Below are 22252 nucleotides of genomic sequence, written 5' to 3' on the forward strand. Positions count from 1 at the left end.
AGGAAGAGACCCTAAGCTTTTAATATTTTCTAGATCTATAGCTAAGAATGCCTACAAAATACCTAAACTTATAATCAAGTGCTTCACATTCTTCCTAACCTTTGCAAACCCTACACAATTCAACAAAGCTCCTACCCTCACAAATTATGATAGGCTATATGCAAGATGGTGTCACACAATTGTGTTAAGGGACTTGAGTGCAATAGTCGTTCAACACTAGCACTCCCATACAAATGCCTTGAGATAATGGTTGGCTAAATATCTTTTATGTAGGGTGCTTCCCCAAGCATCCAAAGTCCAAAGAATGGTATCCAACGTCATCTGATAGAACCCAAATATACTTATCCAAAACATAGAAATCTAGGGGCTCAACCTTAGGAGTCACTACATTGTCTCTTAGGAAGAAACAAATTGTGGACTTGGCAAGAGAGGAGGAAAGGAAGGTATAGTGTTTGAAATGTCATTTGCTATATCTAAAGATGGATTTGAATTGTTGAAAAAAAACTCTTGAAATGTCATTTGGTATAGCGTTTGAAATTTTTTCTTGAAATGTCATTTGCTATATCTAAAGATGGATGCAAATTTTTATATTATTGCACTCTGTGTAAACTAGGATTTCCTCTAAATCAATAGTTGTGCCTAGATGAATCACCAGCATTGAGGGGGGCGGTGTGACCGAAAGGAACCCCTATTTGAGTCCCAAAGTTATTTTGTTCACCTTTTCAAATGCATCCATCTTTTTAGGTTGTTTGCATTACATCCTCGGAGCACTCTCACCATTCTCCTTCCCTAGCTAGATCATCTTCTTCTCCAGCCACTCCTTCCTACACTCCTTGGCACATTTTCCTTGGAATACGTTCATATAAATGAAAACACGATTTAGCTAAATAAAATTGTAACTAAAAAGAGCATGGAATTTTTATAGACTAGCCTATATTTGAAACATAATATAAAGGATTATAAAACCCCTAATATATGATTATAACTACAGTCTACAACTACCTAACCAAAAATAACCTTTGAAGCAATTGAACCTCGATAAAAAAGAAAAAAAATTATCTATAGTAGCAAATAGAACAATCATCTATAGTAGGCTCCAAGAAAATAGGACAACAAAGGAAGGTTGTCAAAGGTGATCCAACAAAACAATTTATGAAAAAAATGTGTATTTATTGTTTTTATCAACGTTCCAAATCACATTCAATGATCCTCATCAGATTAAAAAGAAATGGTAATAAAGATTAAGATAAGACAGTTTAGAATCATCATTTAACTGTAGTTCAATTAGCTAAAAAGTGGAGAACCGAAATGAAACCAGAAATAATGGAAGGAAAAATGCAAGTTATAAAGAAAGTCAATGATATTTGTGGTGATAATATTTAGCAGAATATTGAAATGCTCGTTGACATCATTTCTATGAAATTATTCAAACTAGTTAAACAGTGATGTAGAGTAGAAATGATTCTCAATTTTTTTAATTGTATTACCTTCAAAAATACTTGGAATGGCTACAAGCTCTATTACATTCAAATGCATTGTATTTAAATAAGAAGCTTGATCTTGATGTTTACGATCTACAAGGCTCTCTCTAAAATAAGTGTTAAAATTATCCTCATTTTATTGGGAACATTTTGATCTATGAAAAAATGGATAATTTTGTTCAATGCTTCGACCCTCTATTTACAAAATCGCATTTGATTCATATAAGACCATGGGCTGGGCTTGCTTCAAATAAACAACAGCTAATGGATATTAGCCATTCATTTTGGCTATCCTTTCTAGGAGAATGCTTAACACCTAGAATATGTCACCTTTTGTTTTGTTAGATTGCCTTTAAATTCCTCATCAATTCAATATATAGTTGACCATACTGGTCTTCAGTAACCTATTATAACTTTATATTCTTGCATTCTCATTTTCCAAATTTTTGGCTTTGATTCTTACTTAATTTTGTCATGAGGAGGTGGGTGGAACAAATTGGTGATTTGCCACTCTCCTATGTTCCAGAAGGATGTTTAATTTAAGCTATGATAGATACATTTAAACATTCACCTGAGAACTAATCCTTGCAACAATCAAGTTGCAAATGACGAAGTGCGCTTAGGAAGAACCGAGGACTGCAAAAGCATACACTACAAATGCAGATGTTTAAGATGCTCTTGAACAAAAAAAGTACCCAAAGCAGAACAGAAAAATGAGAAGTGAATAGGAAAAGCGGGAAGCAGAGAAGATCCCAAAGCTTGTAAAACCCACTGATGATTAAAATTATAAATCAGTCTCCAAGAAATCGAGTTCTGTAAAGGGCATCAGAGAGGCCTTCAAACCTGGCAAAATGCCCAAATACAGCTTTTGCTTTCATCCCATTCAGTGCCATGGAATTTGAGGATTCAGATTCGTATGAAATCCAGAAGATCAACATTATAAGCATTCTCTTCTTAATTTTCACGTAAATATAGCAACCATCTTCAGTTGGGAATTTAAAGAAGACATTTATTGATGCCATCTAGGACATCAGTGAAAGAAAGAGGATAGTCAACGCAAGAGATAACCCCTGTATAAGAAAGTGTCACCTTGTGGATATTTATCCTCAAACCGTAGAGGTGAATGATGTTCCTGGGGAGGTGAAAGATCTTTTAAGAGTATCCTCTGCAAATAAGCCTTCAGAAGAGAGGAACGAGTTCCTTAGGATCAATCGCAATCTGTGTGAGAAGCCTTCATCCAAGCATATAGGAAGGAACCAAAAAGTTGTAACCCTACAGAGGCTAACTAGCCTCAAACCAAAGATATATTCAAGAATTAAATTGCAATACTTGGAATAAATCCTTGATTTTAGCCTGGTGTGTCCTTTGCCCAACCTCTGGAGCTGAGCATGCTTACAACACAAATCTTGACCCTCAAACTTGACTGCAAACTTTTCTGTTTCAATTGTGCCATAAAACAACTTTTTTTCCCTGTAAAAAGAGATGCAAGGAATGAATCAAAATATCAGGATTCAAGACCTTAACAGCAAATACCCTATTTCACATAAATATTCTGGATGTAAGATATGTACCATGAAGAATACAATTTCCATTGCTCAACGAGCATTACATTAGATTCACAAGTGCTGACATAATATAGTAAGAAATAGAATACTAAAACTGATGCTCAAAAGAAACAATCTGGACTCAATAATAATTAAAGCAATGTGTTCCAATGCGAAAACTACATATATAAAACTTGAAAGTATTAACTACATTATGTATACTTCCTATTGCTACAGAAAATGTATCTAATTACCAACAGCATAATCTAATGCACAATGTGATTATAACTATGACATCCAACCCCTGCAAAAAGACCAAATCATACAGTCACTGTATTTCCTGTTTCTTAGAACCTGATACTGGGGTGTTAGAATATATTTCCAATTTTCATTATTCGCAAGCATAGTTTTGTGTCCTTCTGATATTGGGGTCTGGGTGATTGAGTCTGAAAATACCAAGCCTCAATCCTATCATGTGAAAAAAAAATTAACAATAAAGCTATCTTAATTGACTCCAAGACATTTTGTGATACCTGCTCAAGTATCTAGCAAACCAACCGAAACTGGTAACACTTCCATAGAAAGATATCACTAAAAACTCTGAAGAATCCGCAACAACCTCCACAAACATTGATATGAGAAATAAACGTGTACCAAATAACTGTCATTGCTACATAGATGCAAAACATCACATAGATATCAGATTACAGCTATGAATGTCCAGCCAGCATTGTCATACTCTGTTCCCTTGGTACCGGTATTGCCTCAACCTTAATCTTTTCCATTAGCATTTATGCCAGTGCCTTTCCTGTTTGCTCTTTAGAAATGGTCTCTCTACTAAATCTTGGATCTCTTTGAACTTGTCTGAGTAAAAGACAGGTTTGATAGTTTCTCCTTTTTGGATATGAAAATGTGATAACCTTTTAGAAATGCCAACATAAGACAAAGATGCAAAACATCACATAGATATCAGATTACAGCTATGAATGTCCAACCAACATTGTCATACTCTGTTGCCTTGATATTGGTATTGCCTCAACCGTAATCTTTTCCATTGGCGTTTATGCCAGTGTCTTTCCTGTCTGCTCTTTCGAAACGGTCTCTTTACTAAATGTTTGATCTCTTTGAATTTGTTTAAGTTAAAGACCAGTTTGATAGTTTCTCCCTTTTGGATATGAAAATGTGATGACATTGTAGAAATGCCAACATAAGACATATTTAGGCAAAAATTGTCTTTTACAAATAATTTTATGGAGGAATAGCCTTTCTATTACAAGCACAGAAGTTCATTTAAACATAGGTGAGCTGCAAATCTGCAATGGCAAATAATAACTGATAGATCAAGAGAGAATCCATGCTCTTCATACCACTGCTGTCATCTCCCTGCATTTTTCACTCTTACATTTTGCAGAAAATGATTAAATATTTATAATAATCAATTTTTTGATATTTGTTGGGTGAGTATTTTGTCACCAGCGTACCAATGACAAAATATGTATTTCTCACACAGCTATATTGAGACAGTCTCTCCTCTCATCAAGGGGAGGTTCCTAGGAAGAATTTGGGTATTTCAACAACTGTGAAATTAAATTCGGGAGTAAGCTTAGGGCGTATAATTCTCTTTTTTCAGAATTCACAGTATCCCCTTACTTGATGAAACTTCTTACAAATTAACCAACTAAAGAAACTTGTATACAATAACTAAAATATCTCTAAAACCGCGTAAGCACAAAGTCTTACAAGATTACTATCTAACTTCCAAATCAATTACAATTATAACTAATATAGCTTGTACCTCAAAGTCTTCAAGATATATATATGAAACTTTCGATAATCTAAAGCAACCAGCAATAGTACAAAGCCTATTACCTAATTATTGTATCACAATACTAATTACAAAATATGAAAATAGCTCAAAATCTATTTGCCACAATTTAGGTGCTCTCTTAATCACATGAACAAAAACGCCACCAATATCAAGGAATTAAAAAACATATATAAGCGATGAACATAGGAACATCAACTCATATAAACAATCTTAGACCCAACACAAAGTTTGGAATCAAAAGGAATTGCTCTCTTTATTTGCTTGATTGAATTTTAACAACAAAAAGCTCAGAGTCTTAGTTGATGCAACAATTCGGCAGGTTTTGCTTAGCATATAAAAGATAAATATTTACAAATGAGGTTCGTCCTTTTATAGGAAAGGAGTTGAGAAAAATGTGGACACAGTTGACCAAGTCAACTGTAGAGTCCCACTTGACTACAACTACTGCATAAAAAAAAAATGCAACTGCAAGAAAATTTGCAGTAAGAAAATATGCAACTGCGTGAAAACTACTTAGTGTCAATGAGGACACCTTATTCTTCATTTTCTTCCCTCTGGATTTACTTGGAGAAAGATCAGTCGTCTGTCAGAATCTGCAACATTTTCATCATGTAAATCAATATTCAACATCTGATTGTCGGCTTCAAAGACCCGGAATGATGTCTGCAAGATCAAAATTACACTTGGACAAAAAGAAAGAAAAATCAGCAGATCGGGTTTTACTTGGGCAAGTCAAGATTGCAGGTTGGGTTTTAAAACCCGATCTGCAATTGGGCAAAACATAGACTGTAAGTCGGGTTTTAAAACCCGACCTGCACCATGTGCAGAAAAAACTGACAGGTCGTGCAGGTCGGGTCTGCACCATGAGGCAGACCTGCAGGTCGGGTTTTAAAACCCAACCTGCAACAATGGGCAGACCTGCGAGTCGGGTTTTAGGTACACCTGCAGGTCAAGTTTTGCTACTTGGCAGACGGGGAGGAGGATTCCTCACACCTGTTCTTCAGATGCCCTTTCTCGCTGCTAATTTGGCATTACTGGTGGGGGGTGTGGAAGCATCCTTGTGTTCACGCGGATTCTTTGGTGGAAGCAACTATATTTACAGACATATACATATCATTCATTTTTCATACTATACATACATCTATGATATGAACATTGGTATAAGCAACGTTATAAAATCATAGGTTGAGGTCCATGAGCATTTCTATTTTTGGCAGTGGACAGGGTCTTGATCCTGCAGCAATTCTATGGTCTTCTTTACTCCGCTTCATCCTGGTTTTGTTGATTATCAGTATGGGAGTCACAAGTGATTTTATTAAAGATTATTTCCTTGTTCTAAGGTCTAATATTTAAATATTTGTATTTACTGATTAAATGTATTGAAGAAGACTTAGGGAAAAATAATTATCTGATATCAATGTGTTATTTTCCTAAGTCAATGGCGTAATATTTGGTGGCAATTTGGAATAATATTGTTATTTTCCGAAGTCAATGGCATAATATTTGGTGGCAATTTGCACTTCGAGTTTTAAAACTCGTCGTGCAGAAAAACACAAGAAACACTGCAGTTTGGGTTCCTGCAGGTCGGTTTTTAAACCCGACCTGCACTACTTGGCAGACCATAACTGCACTTCGAGTTTTAAAACCCGACGTGCAAAAAAACACGAGAAACACTGCATTTCGGGTTTTAAAACCCGAACTGCAGTTAAAAGATGAAATAAAAGACCAAGGCAAAAACATGAAAATGACAAAAGCAAAGACGCAAAATGACCCAACTTTGGAGGACACAGGCTACGAAGCGGACAAGTTTCGTAGGGGTCGTCCCACAATTCAGATTAGTTGAAACCGGTAACAATAGTTGGCTCTGACTGGGGAACGACCTTCACTAATTAATGTTTGTAGAATCCAAAACTCCAAGTGCCTGTATCCATTGGGCTATAGAGTCAAGCAACAAAGACACAAATGAAAAGACTTACACAAAGTAACCAATTGAAAACAAGACAAAAGCTTGTGCAACTGCACTTATTGAAAAAGGAAACTAACCTAGCCTAAACTAACTGACCAAGGAAACCTCCTTAAATGAAACCATTCACGGGCTCACCAAAGTAGCTGCCTCTTTTTAACAGCTTGTAGTATTGTTGATGTGTCTTTTGTACACAACCAAACACAGAATAAAATACCCAGAGGTATCTTATCCTCTCTTGAGTAAAGTTCCCGAATGCTGAAGATATCGCAGAAGGATCAATCGGAAGAACTTCAAGGTTCTGTTATGTAGGATCTCTACTCGTGGATAAGCACCAGTGGTCTTTGTGTTTACTGTTTTACAAGGGGCCTTACGTACTTTCAAGGAAAGCTTGTTCGTACAATTACTTTTCTAATGAGGAAACGGGATTCTCTTAATACTAACTGATGTTTCAAAAAGATCAAAAGATAAAGGTTTTAAGGAGGTGATACTTAAACTAATCCTAAAGAACGACTCAATGAGGATTGGTCTTAATAAAACTCTACCAATTTCAGTATTGCCAAAGATTACAACTCCACTGGAATTGGTGCGATCTTCTAAGGGGATTCAATGGTTTTCAAATTATCAATGGGATAGATACTATCAGTAAGATACATATCAATACCACAACAATGATTGAACTTGCAAACAATCTTAATGCCTCCAGTTGACCACACGAGGCTTACTTACAATCAGTAAGGAGCTAGTGGTTTGGATTCTGAGTTTTACCAAAGATCAAGCACAACATTGGTCTTTCAATCTAAAAACTTAAATGCTATCTCTACTAAGAGTGATTCAAGAAGATAAACAACCATGAAAATAGCCACAAGGATTGCAATAAAACACCATAACTTCAATATTTCATTGATCTCATAGCCAAAAAAAACAACAATTGTTCAACTTTCTCTCTTCACTACTTATTTCTCTGTTGCTGACAATATTAAACTTATTTCTCCTTTTAAATTCTAACTCTCTCTCTAACTCTCTTTGAAATGAAATGAGTGAGGGCTTATATAGCACTCTCAAATACAATGAACGGCCTGGATCAAAAGAAGATCAACGGCTAAGATTCTGACACCTAAACCCTAATTAGGGTTTGTTACAAAAAAGTCCCCATTTAGATAAACCTTATCAATCCATAGCCAATTGGAATTGGCACAAATAACAAGGAAACATAGCCCAATGGGAATAAAGTTGCCACATCATTTTATAACAACTTTTCATCTAAAACTTTGTTCCCTTTCCTATGCTCTTTTCTAGCATATTCAATGAATCTGGACGTAATCCCCTCAATCTCAACAATTGGAATCTAATGAAGATTCTTCATTTGTTCTTCCAAGTGGAGGACTTGATCAAAAGCAGTGATAAAAGTCGTCTCCCATCCAGGCTCTAGCTCTTTTGTTTTCTCAATCAAGAACATAGTGGCATACATCCGACCTCGTTGCTCCTCTGTGACCAAGTTCTCTTCCTTGCAAAAAATGATCCTGATCCTATCTTCCAACTCTTGGACATCCACATTTGTCTCAATCTCAATCCTTCTGTCAAGGATCGTACACAATACATCAAACACCTTGTCTTGAATAGGGTGGATGGTGTCTTCAACTTGGCTGCATCTGGTATTGATATCTTCGAAAAGAACTTCCTTCATCTGGAGCAAAGTTGACCACTGTAGAAGGCTATGGGCTTCTCCATCCATTATCTTCTCTTGTGCTAGAATCTGTCTCGATGTCGTCCTTATCACTTGCAAGACCGGGATGACAACATTTGTAGTGTGAGCGAATGCATCCACAGTTATCAATAGATTATGAATGATCTCAAGAACCCGGATAGCCCGATGGACTGTCTTCATCATCCTTGTTGCAAATTCAATGGCGACCTAGTAAGATTCATCAATCCAAGAACTCATGAGTTGGGCTAAGTTCTTCATCCTTTCTGCCTCATTTACCGATTCGGGAGGAAGTGCCTACAAAGGTGATATTGTTGGATCTTGTCATCTCAATGGCTAACTAAGATGACTAAAGTAATTTCTCCAAGCACTAACCTCTCTTTCTAGCTTCTTATTCTTTTCCATTTCTTCCTTGAGTTTGTCATTAAGTGCTCTCACTAAATCAGTTGCTTCTTCCATAGCTTGCTCAAAGGTAAGTGGACCAAGATCAAATGTCTCTAGATCATATTCCTCTGCTAGAATCTCATCCTCATACTTGTCTACCACTGGTGTAGCTATCTGTACCTTTCTGGATCCTGCTTCATCTCTAATTACCTTTGACATCTTCGTAGCCTTCTTTTCTATCTCTTCATGAGAACTTCCTATGAGACTTTTTCCAAGTTGAACACTTGTTCTTCCTCTTCGACCACAAATACCCTTGTCAGTCTTTCTTTTAGCCAATCTGGAATAGAAGACTATCTTTCCCTCACTTGTATTTCCTTAGGCAGAGGTCTATCTTCTCTTAAGGGGGATGTTGCTTCATCATCATTCCTTCCTTCTTGTTGCTCATTAGCCCCAACCTGGAGAGATTGGCTTGATGAATGCTGAGGTGTTTGTCATTTACCTTGTTTATCATTCTACACCACGGATTCCATAGACTCATCAATCTCATACACTATCTGTCTTTGATCTTCTCTTTGACTTGTTTCTTTTTCATGCCTAGAAGATGTACTCAATGGACGATCAAGATTCACCTTTTGTTTCTTCTTGGAAGGGTCTCTCTTCTCAGGTCCTTCCTTTCTCTTCGATCCCCTGGAATGAGAAGCATTCTCACTCACACTTGCATCTCCTTCCTTTGTTCTTGTTTCCAAGGTGAATGTCATAGATACATTTGCTCTTTCAACTTTTGATGATGTACGTCCACCCATCTACGAGTGCAAGTTAAAACGGGATCCATCAATGCTCTTAAGTCTGCAACTTCGGGCTCGTTCCAATCTATCCTCACCTCTTTATCCTCCTTCTCATAGGAAGATTGGAGATATCTTCCATTGTCCTGGGCTTGATCGGCTACTCTATAAACCTTACATTTTCTGATGAGATCCAAGTGTAATCTGGAATGCATCTTCCTTTTCACCTCTATATCATCCTGAATATTCATCTAGAAGTCCTCTACTTGAAACTCATGCTTGTATTTCTTCTCGACTGTCTCTTCCATGTGACCATGGGGGTCAAAATTCTCCCTTGAGGCAAAGGATGTGAACGAATATAGAGATAACTCCTTTTCTGCATCCTCCGCGGCTTGAGAATTAGGACATACTTCAATTGAACTCCCTAGTAGAATGGGTACAGGGATTCCATTTCCATGCTTATGTCTTGATGCTCTAGCATAGGCTGCCAACTGTCTGGTCACCTCAAGTAATATTATCCTATCTGTAGGATACCTTGGCAACATGTAGGGAGGTGAAGGACATCCATGGACCCTGATATAGGTGAATTTTGGAAACTGAATGAACCATGCACCATGCTTCTTCACGAGTTCTTGTGCCTTCGGAGACAATCGGTGATGAATCCCTCCCTGCAATGTCCCGGTGATATACATCGTGAAGGTGTCATTGATTAGCTTGTAGTCATTCCTTGGCAGATGATGTAGTTGAACATAAGAATCACAAACTCTTATTTCTCCGGGTCCTCTCCCAACAACTCCTCTATGTGGTAGCCCTGCATGCTCAAAACTCATGACTAAGGAATATATAACATATGAACTCATGTGAAATGACTTGGTAGGGGCTAGCCTCCTCAACTGCACGTCCAGGTTATTACTAATGATTCTAGCCCAATTGAGCTTTCCTTTTCCTTGGGCAATCACTTGTATGAAGAACAACATCCATTTGTCGAAGAAGAAGGCTTGAGAGGCACCAATAACCCAATTGAGCATGGTTATCAAGTCCTTGAATTCTTCTTGAAAATCAATTTTATGCAGCATATTGGGAATCTTGTTCAAGCGAGGTCTACTCTTGAGTAACCAATTCTTGTTGATGAAGTTCAGACAGGAATCAGGATCATCCTCATAGATAGACCTAGCTCCTTCCAAACTTTTGTAGATCATGTCTCTCTGCTCCGGGAGATGAAAAGCTTCACTTATAGCTTCCTCTGAAAGGTAGGCTAAGACAGTTCCATCCTCAGCTACGATCGTCCTTGAATGTGAATCATAGTGTCGGGCACATTCAATCATCAACTCGTGACACTTGACTGCAGGGGGGAAACCTGCGGCCTTGATGATGCCACTCTCAATTATCCTCTTGGCAACAGGCAATGGCTTGCCGATGTAGGCCGCTTCCCGAATCTTCTTTACATTGAAGTTTCCTAGATTGGTGTCTCCAATATTGCTCCATTTGGACACGATCCTAGTCTCCAATTCATCGTTCTTCTGATCCTCCTTGATGAGAGCTTGTCGGGTAGAGGATCCACTGGCCTTGGGGGCCGTCATTTGATACCTACAAGAAATGCTTAAGTTAGGTTTGAGCATGATATCTTAAAATAGGAGATTTAAGACCTTTCAAGGAAATGATAGATTACAATTCGAAAATAATGTGATAAATCCTTAGAATTATGAATTTTTCAAATTGATGTTACTTATAAATTAAATCAGATTATGCAAGACTTAATCTTACAAAGGATTAATATAGAAAATCCAATCTAATCTTCAATATGCCTTTCAAAATCTGATTATACATACCTCCTTTATTTTAGCTATCAACCTTGAAAAAATGGATAAAGAAAAATGAGAATTGGCTGAATAAGAGGTCTTTGATCTGAATTTCAGGTCCTCCCTTTTGATGACTTAACCTTCAATCAGCTTCCAGCAAGAAGTTCACCTTCAACCAGCTTTCAAGTATTCTTCAAAATCTGGAAATTCGCCTTCAATCTGCTCAATTTCGCACCTTTAAATCTGCTCTTCCAAATTCGCATAGGAGAAAATGAATGATTGATTAATGATTTCAAAACACACCTCTCCTTTATAGGGCGCTCACCTCATTTTGCCAATAGGCCGACTTGATTAGTGCATAAATAAATAAAATAAAAACCCCTCTGCAAGCTGGCCGACTTGATTATAAAGCAAAAATAAAATGTTTTGAGCGCCAAAGTGTGGATTTTTTTATTTTTAAGATAATTTCAAAGCCCAAAGGTTGATTTTTTTATTTTGCCAATCTTAGGAATTGCTTAATCAAGGTATATTTGCATTATTTATCAAAGATAAGGCTTAGTAAATGATTTGAAATAGGAAAAATGTGTCTTGAAGAGATTCGCATGTGAATTATTTGAAGAGACAAGACAAATCTAGAAGATGTTTTTCTTAGACACTAGAATGTCCATGGTATGAGAGAGGTTAAGATCACCCCAAGGAGGCTCGTTTGACTATCTCACTTAGTTATATTTGCTTCATTAATCAACATCTTCATGACCTTGACTTTTCACCCCTTCATGCTCTTGTCATCATTTCTTTGCCTAGTCCAAACAAGGTGAAAAATAGGTATCTCCAAGGATTTCGCCCTGGACCCTTTGGAAGGGTCAGGAGCGATTTCCTTGATTTTGCCTTAATTGTCTCATTTTTTACTCCAAAATCCTCTTAAAGGTGAGCATATGCTTGTTTTAGCTCAACAAAGCCTAGGGATTCCAATTCTTTAGTTGCTAACATGGGCAAATTAGGTGATAATGAGAATTTCGCTCTGGACTCTTTGGAAGGGTCAGGAGCGAAATTCACTTTTTAGGTCAAAACTCACCTTTGTTTCATTGACAATCTCTTCTAAGGCAATCTCTAAGGCAAATCCACCTTGATCACTGACTTGGCTCAACATTATCTTGGAGGAAAACATGACATTTTGTGAATTTCGCTCTGGACCCTTTGGAAGGGTCAGGAGCAAAATTCACCTTTTAGGCTTAATTTTCCATCTCCTTCACTTTCAACTTATCTTGCAAGGCTTTAATAACCTCACTCTGATCTTTTCATGCCCTAGGGATCAAAATCTTGTCTTGACACAAGGAGGAAATAGTGGTTTTGAAGAATTTCGCTCTGGACCCTTTGGAAGGGTCAGGAGAGAAATTCACCTTTTAGGCTTAATTTTCCATCTCCTTCACTTTCAACTTATCTTGCAAGGCTTAAATAACCTCACTCCAATCTTTTCATGCCCTAGGGATCAAAATCTTGTCTTGACACAAGGAGGAAATAGTGGTTTTGAAGAATTTCGCTCTGGACCCTTTGGAAGGGTCAGGAGCGAAATTCACCTTTTGCTTGCTTATTCACACTCAATTTCATTTTCTTCACTTCAACTCATCTAGACTCCCTCATTTTGTATCCTCTTCTCAACTTGGCAACATTTGTTTGATCCTCACAAGGCCAAAAAAGGAAAATTCGCTCAAAAACCTAGCCAGGGACAGGACCTATCTAGAATTTCGCTTTGGACCCTTTGGAAGGGTCAGGAGTGAAATTCACCTTTTAGGCTTCTTCCTCCATCCTTTCAACTTGAATCAACCTCAAAAGGCAAGAAAACACTTCTCCTCACTCATCCAAGCTATAAAAACCCAAGTTTGACTTGATTTTGCAAGGAAAATAAGTGATTTTAGGAATTCGCTCTGGACCCTTTGGAAGGGTCAGGAGCGAAATTCACTATTTGGCTCAATTCCTTCAAATTTGATAATCATTGGCAAGCCAAAGTCGCACCCAAGGACTTCTCCTTCTTGAATTTACCTTAGTCTGCAATTGCCTTGGCATAAAATTGGGAAAAAAGGTGGTTTTAGTGAAATTTCGCCCTAGACCCTTTGGAAGGGTCAGGAGCGAATTTCCATTTCTAGGACAAAATTTCTACCCTTTATCGCTTTCAAACATGCCAAAGGCAACAACATGTCCATTCTTCCTTTCAACATGCCTTGGATATCAAAACTTGGTCAAACAAAGAAGGAAATGAGTTCTAGGTAGATTTTCGCTCTGGACCCTTTGCAAGGGTCAAGAGCGAAAATCATGTTCTAGGATTGATTGTTCATTTTTCCAACTTCAATCTTCTCTGGGAGGCAAACATAGATCATTCTCCACCTAAGGAACAAGGTTTGAAGCCCAAACAAGGGAGCAAATAAGGTTTATAATGAATTTCGCTCTGGACCCTTTGGAAGGGTCAGGAGCGAAATTCATACTTGGGGCAAAATCTTCATCTTTCAAAGCATCCAACTCCCTCTCAAGGCAAGAACATACCAATTCACTCTCCAATATGCCAATGCCTAGACAAAACAAGGAAGAAAATAAGAGCTATAAGGATTTTCGCTCTGGACCCTTTGGAAGGGTCAGGAGCGAAAATCTTGTTTTGAGCTTGATTCTTGATTTTTCCAACTCTAATCCTCTTTGGGAGGCAAACATAGATCATTCTTCTTGCATCTCCACCAAGATCCTGACTTTGGCTAAGAGAAAAATGAGTGTTTTCAAGAATTTTGCTCTAGACCCTTTGGAAGGGTCAGGAGCGAAATTCACCTTTTAGGCTAGAATCCTTCATCTTTTCCACCTTTACTCACTCCCTAAGGCTAGAACATTCAAAAACACCTCCAAACATGCCTTAGAAACTAAGAATTTGGCCTAGACAAGGAAGAAATTGAGGTCTTCATGGATTTTCGCTCTGGACCCTTTGGAAGGGTCAAGAGCGAAATCCTCACTCTTGGCTAGTTTCTCACTTCCTTTCTTCTCAATCTCCTCCAAAATTGATCAATTCAACTTCCTTCTATTGCAATCCAGACAATCCATCCTCCAACTGGGTCTAGGCAAGGTCAAACTATGTTTTTTAAGGCCAAAGGAAGGCAAAATGGAAGATTTCGCTCTGGACCCTTTGGAAGGGTCAGGAGCGAAATTCTCCTTTTAGGTTGATTTTCATCATCCCAAGGTTTAAAACCTCCTCTCCAAGGAAAATATACATCAAAACCTTCTCATCTATGCCTCAAAAGTCTACAATTTTGGTCATATCCTTGAGCAAAGTGGAAAAAAAGGTAGATTTCGCTCTGGACCCTTTGGAAGGGTCAGGAGCGAAATTCATGCCTAGGTCAAAATCTTCATCATTTAATGCTTTCAATCACTTCTTAGGCAAGAAAAAACCTTCACTACAAGACTTCTTGAGCAAACCAAGAAAAAAAGGTGTCCACTTGGAACGCTCTAGACCCTTTGGAAGGGTCAGGAGCGAAATTCATCCAATTAGGTTAAATTCACACCTCTTTCCTTCTCAACTTACTTCAAACTTGGTTAAAGTAGACTCTCCTTATCACCCTTATGTCATCTTGCCATTCACTTAGCTCAAAATCTTCATTCTCCATGTCTTAGGCCAAAATTGGGGGTCAAGTGAGGATTTCACTCTGGACCCTTTGGAAGGGCCAGGAGCGAATTTCCTCTTCCAGGCTAACTTCCATCATTCTGTCGCTTCAAACCTTCTTCCTAAGGCAAAAATGCATCCCAGTCTTCCACACCATACAGTAGAAATCTCAAATTTGGTCAAGACAAAGGGATAGAGCAGAGAAATATGAATTTCGCCCTGGACCCTTTGGAAGGGTCAGGAGCGAAATTCATGGTTTTGACTCATTTTATATCTTAAAACTCTTTTCCTTGTCTTGGATATAACTTTCCAAGACTTCTTCAATCCTTATCAAGTGATTTTGCTCATTAGTCCCTGAAATCACCTCCTAAGTCTCCCCTTGGCCACTCACTCTTCTTAATAGGCTCTGACCTGGAGGAAAACAAGACTCTGACAAGAAAATCATCATTCCAAACCTACCCTGACCTGAGACCTACCATTTCTTTCACCCAATCTATCCATCTTCATTCCTTTGAAAGGTAAAACACCTCTTGCGACAACCTTAGGGTTCAAGGTAGACAACCTATGACCTCCCAAATCCAGACTTTACTTAGCTTTGAAAGAAACCCTAATCTACCTAGCCCAGGCGACCACTCACTCACTCAAAACCTAGCAAGCAGAGAGAAAACCTAGCTAAGGGAAAAGCAAAACCTAAGAAAAAAGAGGGGGGGTCCCCATCCTAATGGGGCGATGTGTGAAATGGTCACAACAAGTACCTTGCGTGATCATGAGCAACCACAACCAATTGAAACATGAACAAGTGTACCAGAACTTGATGCAACACTCCTTGGAAAAGATGAACAAATTCACCTTCCTCTTGAAATGAATCATAAGTACTGCTGCTCCAAAGTGGACCAATGAATTTGGAATGCCCTTCTCAACCATAGATGCGTCATTTATTCCTTCCTCTTTTGTATCTTCATGCTGAGGAGCAAGTGTGACTTTTGACATCTTGTCAGCTTCCAACCAAGCTAGATGTCTTATAGGACATCCTCTTGAAAAGACGAAATCAAAACTCCTTTTGCTGATTACACCTTTATTAGATGCTTCTTCAACCACAACCTCATGCTGAAAAGAATGAGTTTCCCCATGTGAGTCGAGTAAAGACACGACTGCATAGCTTGCTTCTTCATGTTGTTCACAAACTTCAGATTTGGGACGATTGTCATCAAAACTTGAACAAAACTCCTCTATTATGCTTGTGAAAAGGTCTTCATCAAGTTCCTTGTTATCTTCATGCATAATATGTTCAAGTTCATGAGCTTGAAATATAGATGCAGTCTTCTCATCTTGTTCAACTTGAATTATACATTCATGCATGTCCATCTTTTCACACCTCATGATGTGATTGTCCTCCTTTACCAGCACCTTTGAAAAGTGGCCTTCAACATCTTGTTGTGTATTGTCCATGATATCCGACATGGTCCATTCTTTTTGTTCATTAGCTTTCTGATACTGCATAAACCAGATTTGAGAGTCGTTAGCTATGTCTGCTTCCTCCTCTTGGAAGAGATTAGCGAGATCACTTTGTTCAAATTCAGAATTCCCCACTGTTGTATTTGTTGATGGTGCCTCAAGTACAAGCCTTTCTGGTGGTGCAGGAAGCTTGTCCTGATTTTTAGCTATATAACTAGGAGCAATATTTGGATACGGCCTCCTTGGAATGTCTTCGTAAGGAGAAGAGAATGCACCTTGAGCTATTTGTTTTTTGAGGGCAAGCAACTCATTAGACAACCTCTGCACCATGGGATCTATTCTCTTGGTAGACCATGATCCCAAAGAAGAGTTTTCATCGAACCCATTTGGCTCTATCTTTATCTTACCGGCAAGGATAAGATCATCTTCAACTTTTGTGGCCAACCGTTGTGTAGCAGCCAAATCTGCAAGAGCATTTCTAAGCAAAAGAAAACTCATCTCTGGCAATTATGCATTTATAAAGAAACATTTTAAGTTTCCAATAGTAGGTTGTGAGGCAACCGGAATGCGGTTGTACAACTTATTGAATTTTGCCACAAATTCTCGCATAGGCTCTTGTGGTTCCTTCTTCATTTGAGTCAATTGCGCTAAAAGCGCATGATCATCTTCAGCGGGCTTGAACCTTGCCTCAAACCTTGTTCTGAGGCTAGCCCAATTTGTAATACAATTATTTGGAAGATGATAAAACCAATCAGCAACTGCACCTTGCAAAGTTTCAATAAATAATCTCACAGAAACATCTTCATGTTCAACCCCGAGAACACTACATGCAATATAAAAAGCAGCGATGTGCTCATCAAGATGTTGAGCACCATCTCCCAAAAACTTAGGCAAATTCTTTTTTGAGCCTCTTGGAAGTTCATGTAGAGGTGGCGTAAGGTTCAATGGACCAAACGCAATACCCCAAGGACCTTGGGCAGCCATCCTTGGTGGATTATATGGGGGAATTACAAAACATCTTACGGTTGGGATAACCGCAACTTGCAAACTTGACGCCTCACTTGGAATAGGAGACCGTTTTGCAATAGGAGGAAAACTCCTTGTTCGCTGCAAAGGAGATCTTGTTCGTAGAGGAGTCACAAAATGAAAATCATGTTGCTACAAAAACTCAAAGGTAGGATCAACAATTCGGGTTTTTTTACCCGAAATGCAGTGTTTCTTGTGTTTTTCTGCACGTTGGGTTTTAAAACCCGAAGTGCAGTTATGGTCTGCCAAGTAGTGTAGGTCAAGTTTTAAAACCCGACCTGCAGGTCTACCTAGTGCAGGTTGAGTTTTAAAACCTGACCTGTAGGTCTGCCCATCAACCTGCAGGTTTTCCCCAATGCAGGTCAGGTTTTAAAACCCGACCCGTGAGTCTTGACCTGCCCATGAGAGAACCCGATCTGCTGATTTTTCTGTCTTTTTGTCTAAGTGTAATTTTGATCTTGCAGACATCATTCCGAGTCTTTGAAGCCGACAATCTGATGGTGAATATTGATTTACATGATGAAAATGTTGCAGATTCTGACAGACGACTGATCTTTCTCCAAGTAAATCCAGAGGAAAGAAAATGAAGAATAAAGAGTCCTCATTGACACTAAGTAGTTTTCACGCAGTTGCATCTTTTCTTACTGCAAATTTTCTTGCAGTTGCATTTTTATTTCATGCAGTAGTTGTAGTCAAGTGGGACTCTACAGTTGAATTAGTCAACTGTGTCCACATTTTTCTCAACTCCTTTCCTATAAAAGGAGGAACCTCATTTGTAAATATTTATCTTTTATATGTTAAGCAAAACTCTATCGAATTGTTGCCTCAACTAAGACTTTGAGCTTTTTGTTGTGAAAATTCAATCAAGCAAATAAAGAGAGCAATTCCTTTTGATTCCAAACTTTGTGTTGGGTTGAAGATTGTTTATATGAGTTGATGTTCCTATGCTCATTGCTTGTATATGTTCTTTAATTCCTTGATATTAGTGGCGTTTTTGTTCATGTGATTAAGGGAGCACCTAAATTGTGGCAAATAGACTTTGAGCTATTTTCATATTTTGGAATTAGTATTGTGATATAGTGATTAGGTAATAGGCTTTGTACTATTGCTGGTTGCTTTAGATTATCGAAAGTTTCATATATATATCTTGAAGACTTTGAGCTACAAGCTATATTAGTTATAGTTGTAATTGATTTGGAAGTTAGATAGTAATCCTGTAAGACTTTGTGCTTATGTGGTTTAAGAGATAATTTAGTCATTATATGCAAGTTTCTTTAGTTGGTTAATTTGTAAGAAGTTTCATCAAGTAAGGGGATATACGTGAATTCTGAAAAAAGAGAATTATACGCCCTAAGCTTACCCCCGAATTTAATTTCAAAGTTGTTGAAATACCCAAATTCTTCTAGGGAACCTCCCCTTGATGAGAGGAGAGACTTTGTCTCAATATAGCTGTGTGTGAAATGTCTCATCAAGACTTTGTCTCAATATAGCTGTGTGTGAAATACATATTTTGTCATTGGTACACTGGTGACAAAATATTCACCCAACAATATTTTTACATGAACATGTTGTATCTCTCAGCTCTTTGATTGATTCAGAAGAAATTTTTAGGACAATAAGCAGCCCAGCAAAAAGAATTTCGGCTGTTAATTCAGTCAGGTGTACAGAAGCAATAAAGGGAATGAAGGCGTATGCCATGAATTCAAAACAAGCTTGTACACTTCATGCAAGTAAAGCAAAAGTATCGATAAGTTATAGTGCCACCTGTCAAACACATGTTTCCATTAATTTGTTGCATATCAGTCTATGCTCAATATAGATCTCTAGGCTTTAAAAATATTTTAAACCAGGTAATACGCTCATCTTAAACAATCCAATCTCAAGGGTTCTCAATGTGAATGCAATGCTAAAATAACCAACTGGATAAAGAGCCTCTTGTTTAGAAGCTGTATGCATTAGGAATGTATGTTTATTCCCCTTGCTCCAAGATTGCTCATAATTGCAGATTGTCATTGAAAAATTCCCAACACAATAAAGAAATCAGAAGAAATATGTTTATAGACATTGTCAGGTTGAGAATAGCAATTTTGAAAAACTTAATACTCAAGCCTATTGTAAACATTTTGGGAGGAAAATCTAGAATGCGTCATAAGTTATGCATCCCTGCAGCAATAACACAAACAAGTGCCTACCCACAATTCCATGCTTACCAATAGAAAACCTTTTAAGCGTACTGGACAGTGGTCTTGTAATTAACCCCATCCCCAATCAGGTAGAACAAACCCCTTTTTCAGGTATGACAAGGTATAACGATGGCTTTTAACAGTTTTCAGGGACCAGGTCCAGCAACCAGTCCATGTTCCGTCATAAAGATTTTCCGCGTAACTGAGCTTTGAACTTGGGCAACCTAAAGATCATGGATTAGCATTTCCTGCCTGAGCTAAATCCAAAGAGTCCACGATAAACAGTATTTTAATTTTTGAAAAAACGAGATTTACACTTACATTCTAGCATCATGATGACCAATAATTGGCCTACCAAATCACTTTTCAATACAAATTAAAGCAACAGATTACCACAGTATTAAGATGGCAAGAGCTCTTAAAAAAACTCTGTTTCGCTGCCCTTGCAAGCAATCAAGTTTAGTATAGCTAATAAACACAGCATTTTGTTTGAAAGTCTTATTTAGGTCATAGGGGATAAAGTGGTAATGTGAGAAGGACATACCTGCAAGTACCAAAAAATTCTGGGAAAAATACTTAAATAGAAAAACAGCATGGAAAAGGGTATTTGACCTAGACATGGGATTAAAATTAAATAGGGCTAGTAAATATCTTTACAACAAACAATACAGGAAGGCCTAAAAATATTTTCTTTCACTGATACTGCAAGTAATCGAAATCAATGTAACTGATAAACACACCTTTTTTACATTAGGACAAACGAGACACAGCTTGATTGATCTCGCGAGACTCGGGATCAATTGCAGCAGCAGCTCGAAATGCTTGGCGGGCCTCATCCCTCAGTCCCTTCATCTCATAACACCTCCCCAACAAGCAATGGGTTTTAACATTACCCGGGTTTATAGCCAGGGATGCATTCAGATCAGCTAAAGATGTATCCAAGCGCCTCTTGCTCTTCATACCCACAGCAATCTCTGCGCGTTTCAACAAAGCCTCTGCAATCTCTGATGGGGATAGGCTCTTTGCAAGAGGGGGCCAAAGAGCTGTGTTAAGAGATCTGAGAGCTGCGACCATGTGACCCTGGCGCTCCAATGCGAAGGCCTTGAGCAGATGGCTGGCTGCGTCCTTGGGATCCAAGGAGATGGCCTTGTCTGCCTCCAGTGCTGCTTCTTTGGATTTGGCTCGATTGAGCAATTGAGTTCCTTGGTCCAAATGCCTCCTGCCTTGTACCCTTGTCCTCTCTCTCTTCCTGCTTGATCTCAGCATCCCTGTTCTCAGCCCGTGGGATGCCCCCATCAAACCAATTGCTAAGACAATAATCAAGACTGCCGCTGCTAACTCCATTGTATCGCGACATTAACGCCTGTGATGAGCTTATACTAGTTAGGGGCAATCGAGAGTCTCTCGAGAATCTCTACGTAAAATTTATTAGTCTATATTTGAAAAGAGTATAAAAGGTTAGTGGCCCAATTATTTGTTAGTGAATGGTTGTCAATGAGGTCATTAGTGATAGTAAGGTTTTTAATATGATAAGAGATGAGAGTAAATAGATATCAATCAATCAATTCAATCCTTAACTTTCAATTAAAGATTTATTAGCATAGACTTATGTTTTCATATCATTGTAATATATTTAAAAATTGATTTATTGGTGATTTAAATTGTAATTGAAAACTTGTTATAACAAGAATGAGTCAATTTTAGAACTTGTAAAACTTGGATTAAGCCTATGGAAATGTCATACCTATTCATCATTAAGAAGAGGAACAAATCATACTTTACCTTAATGTTTGCAACTAATGAGATGTATATATAGTGATGAGCTTTCTCATTATTAATGTTTGATTGTACCTCCCAAGTTATAAATAATGGCAATTGTTTGTGCTTTCTCTCTATTATTATTAATCACTTGTCATAGCACAAGATGATCGATAATCACAATAAATGGGCATGAATGTACATAGCCTCAAAACCTAATTCAATCTTGCTATGTGCATTGCTGCATGCATAAACAATGAACAAATATAATATGATGCTCCTAAGTAGTGATTTTTACAATGGCAAATCTTTATAATCTGGTAAATAATTCATATCAACAAATTTAATTTTGATGAATATAGTGGCAACCATCGGGGACCCAAATCACCTAGATTTTTTATTTACTAGTCAAGTGCATGTTAAATTATCATCAATTTATTTATGAGGCATTTATAATTAATATATTTCCCATCGTAAACTATGTTTTTATTATGGAGAATCACCTGAAATTTTGAAGGTGTGTTTAAATTTAGTGATAGCATTAGAATTTCACTGTTTATTAGGACCAATTTTACCAATGTCATTATAATGGTATCCTAACTATAGAGCCGTAATCACCTTGAAAATCACATCATATGTTTTGGATCATGATATGAATTGCCCAACATTTCTATGGATCATTTTACAATCACATGATATTCACTAAATTC

At 37.9% G+C, this 22252-nt stretch overlaps 1 protein-coding gene across 2 annotated transcripts; it reads right to left on the bottom strand.

Annotated features, from left to right (window-relative positions):
• Positions 1-2240: 2240 nt before the first annotated feature.
• On the bottom strand, positions 2241-21229 carry LOC131048022 (uncharacterized). 2 transcript variants are annotated; one of them, XM_057981850.2, is made up of 2 exons: positions 20525-21227; positions 2241-2951 (listed from the first exon to the last, which is right to left on the bottom strand). In XM_057981850.2, the coding sequence occupies exon 1, from the start codon at positions 21126-21128 to the stop codon at positions 20535-20537; it is 594 nt and encodes a 197-aa protein (XP_057837833.1). In that variant the 5' UTR covers positions 21129-21227; the 3' UTR covers positions 2241-2951; positions 20525-20534. The 2 variants fall into 2 exon arrangements, with proteins under 2 accessions (XP_057837833.1, XP_057837840.1); XM_057981857.2 differs by lacking the exon at positions 2241-2951 and adding an exon at positions 5081-5446 and having other exon boundaries at positions 20525-21229.
• Positions 21230-22252: the final 1023 nt, after the last annotated feature.

This window comes from Cryptomeria japonica, chromosome 3 (genome assembly GCF_030272615.1).
Source record: "Cryptomeria japonica chromosome 3, Sugi_1.0, whole genome shotgun sequence".
NCBI lineage: Eukaryota > Viridiplantae > Streptophyta > Pinopsida > Cupressales > Cupressaceae > Cryptomeria > Cryptomeria japonica.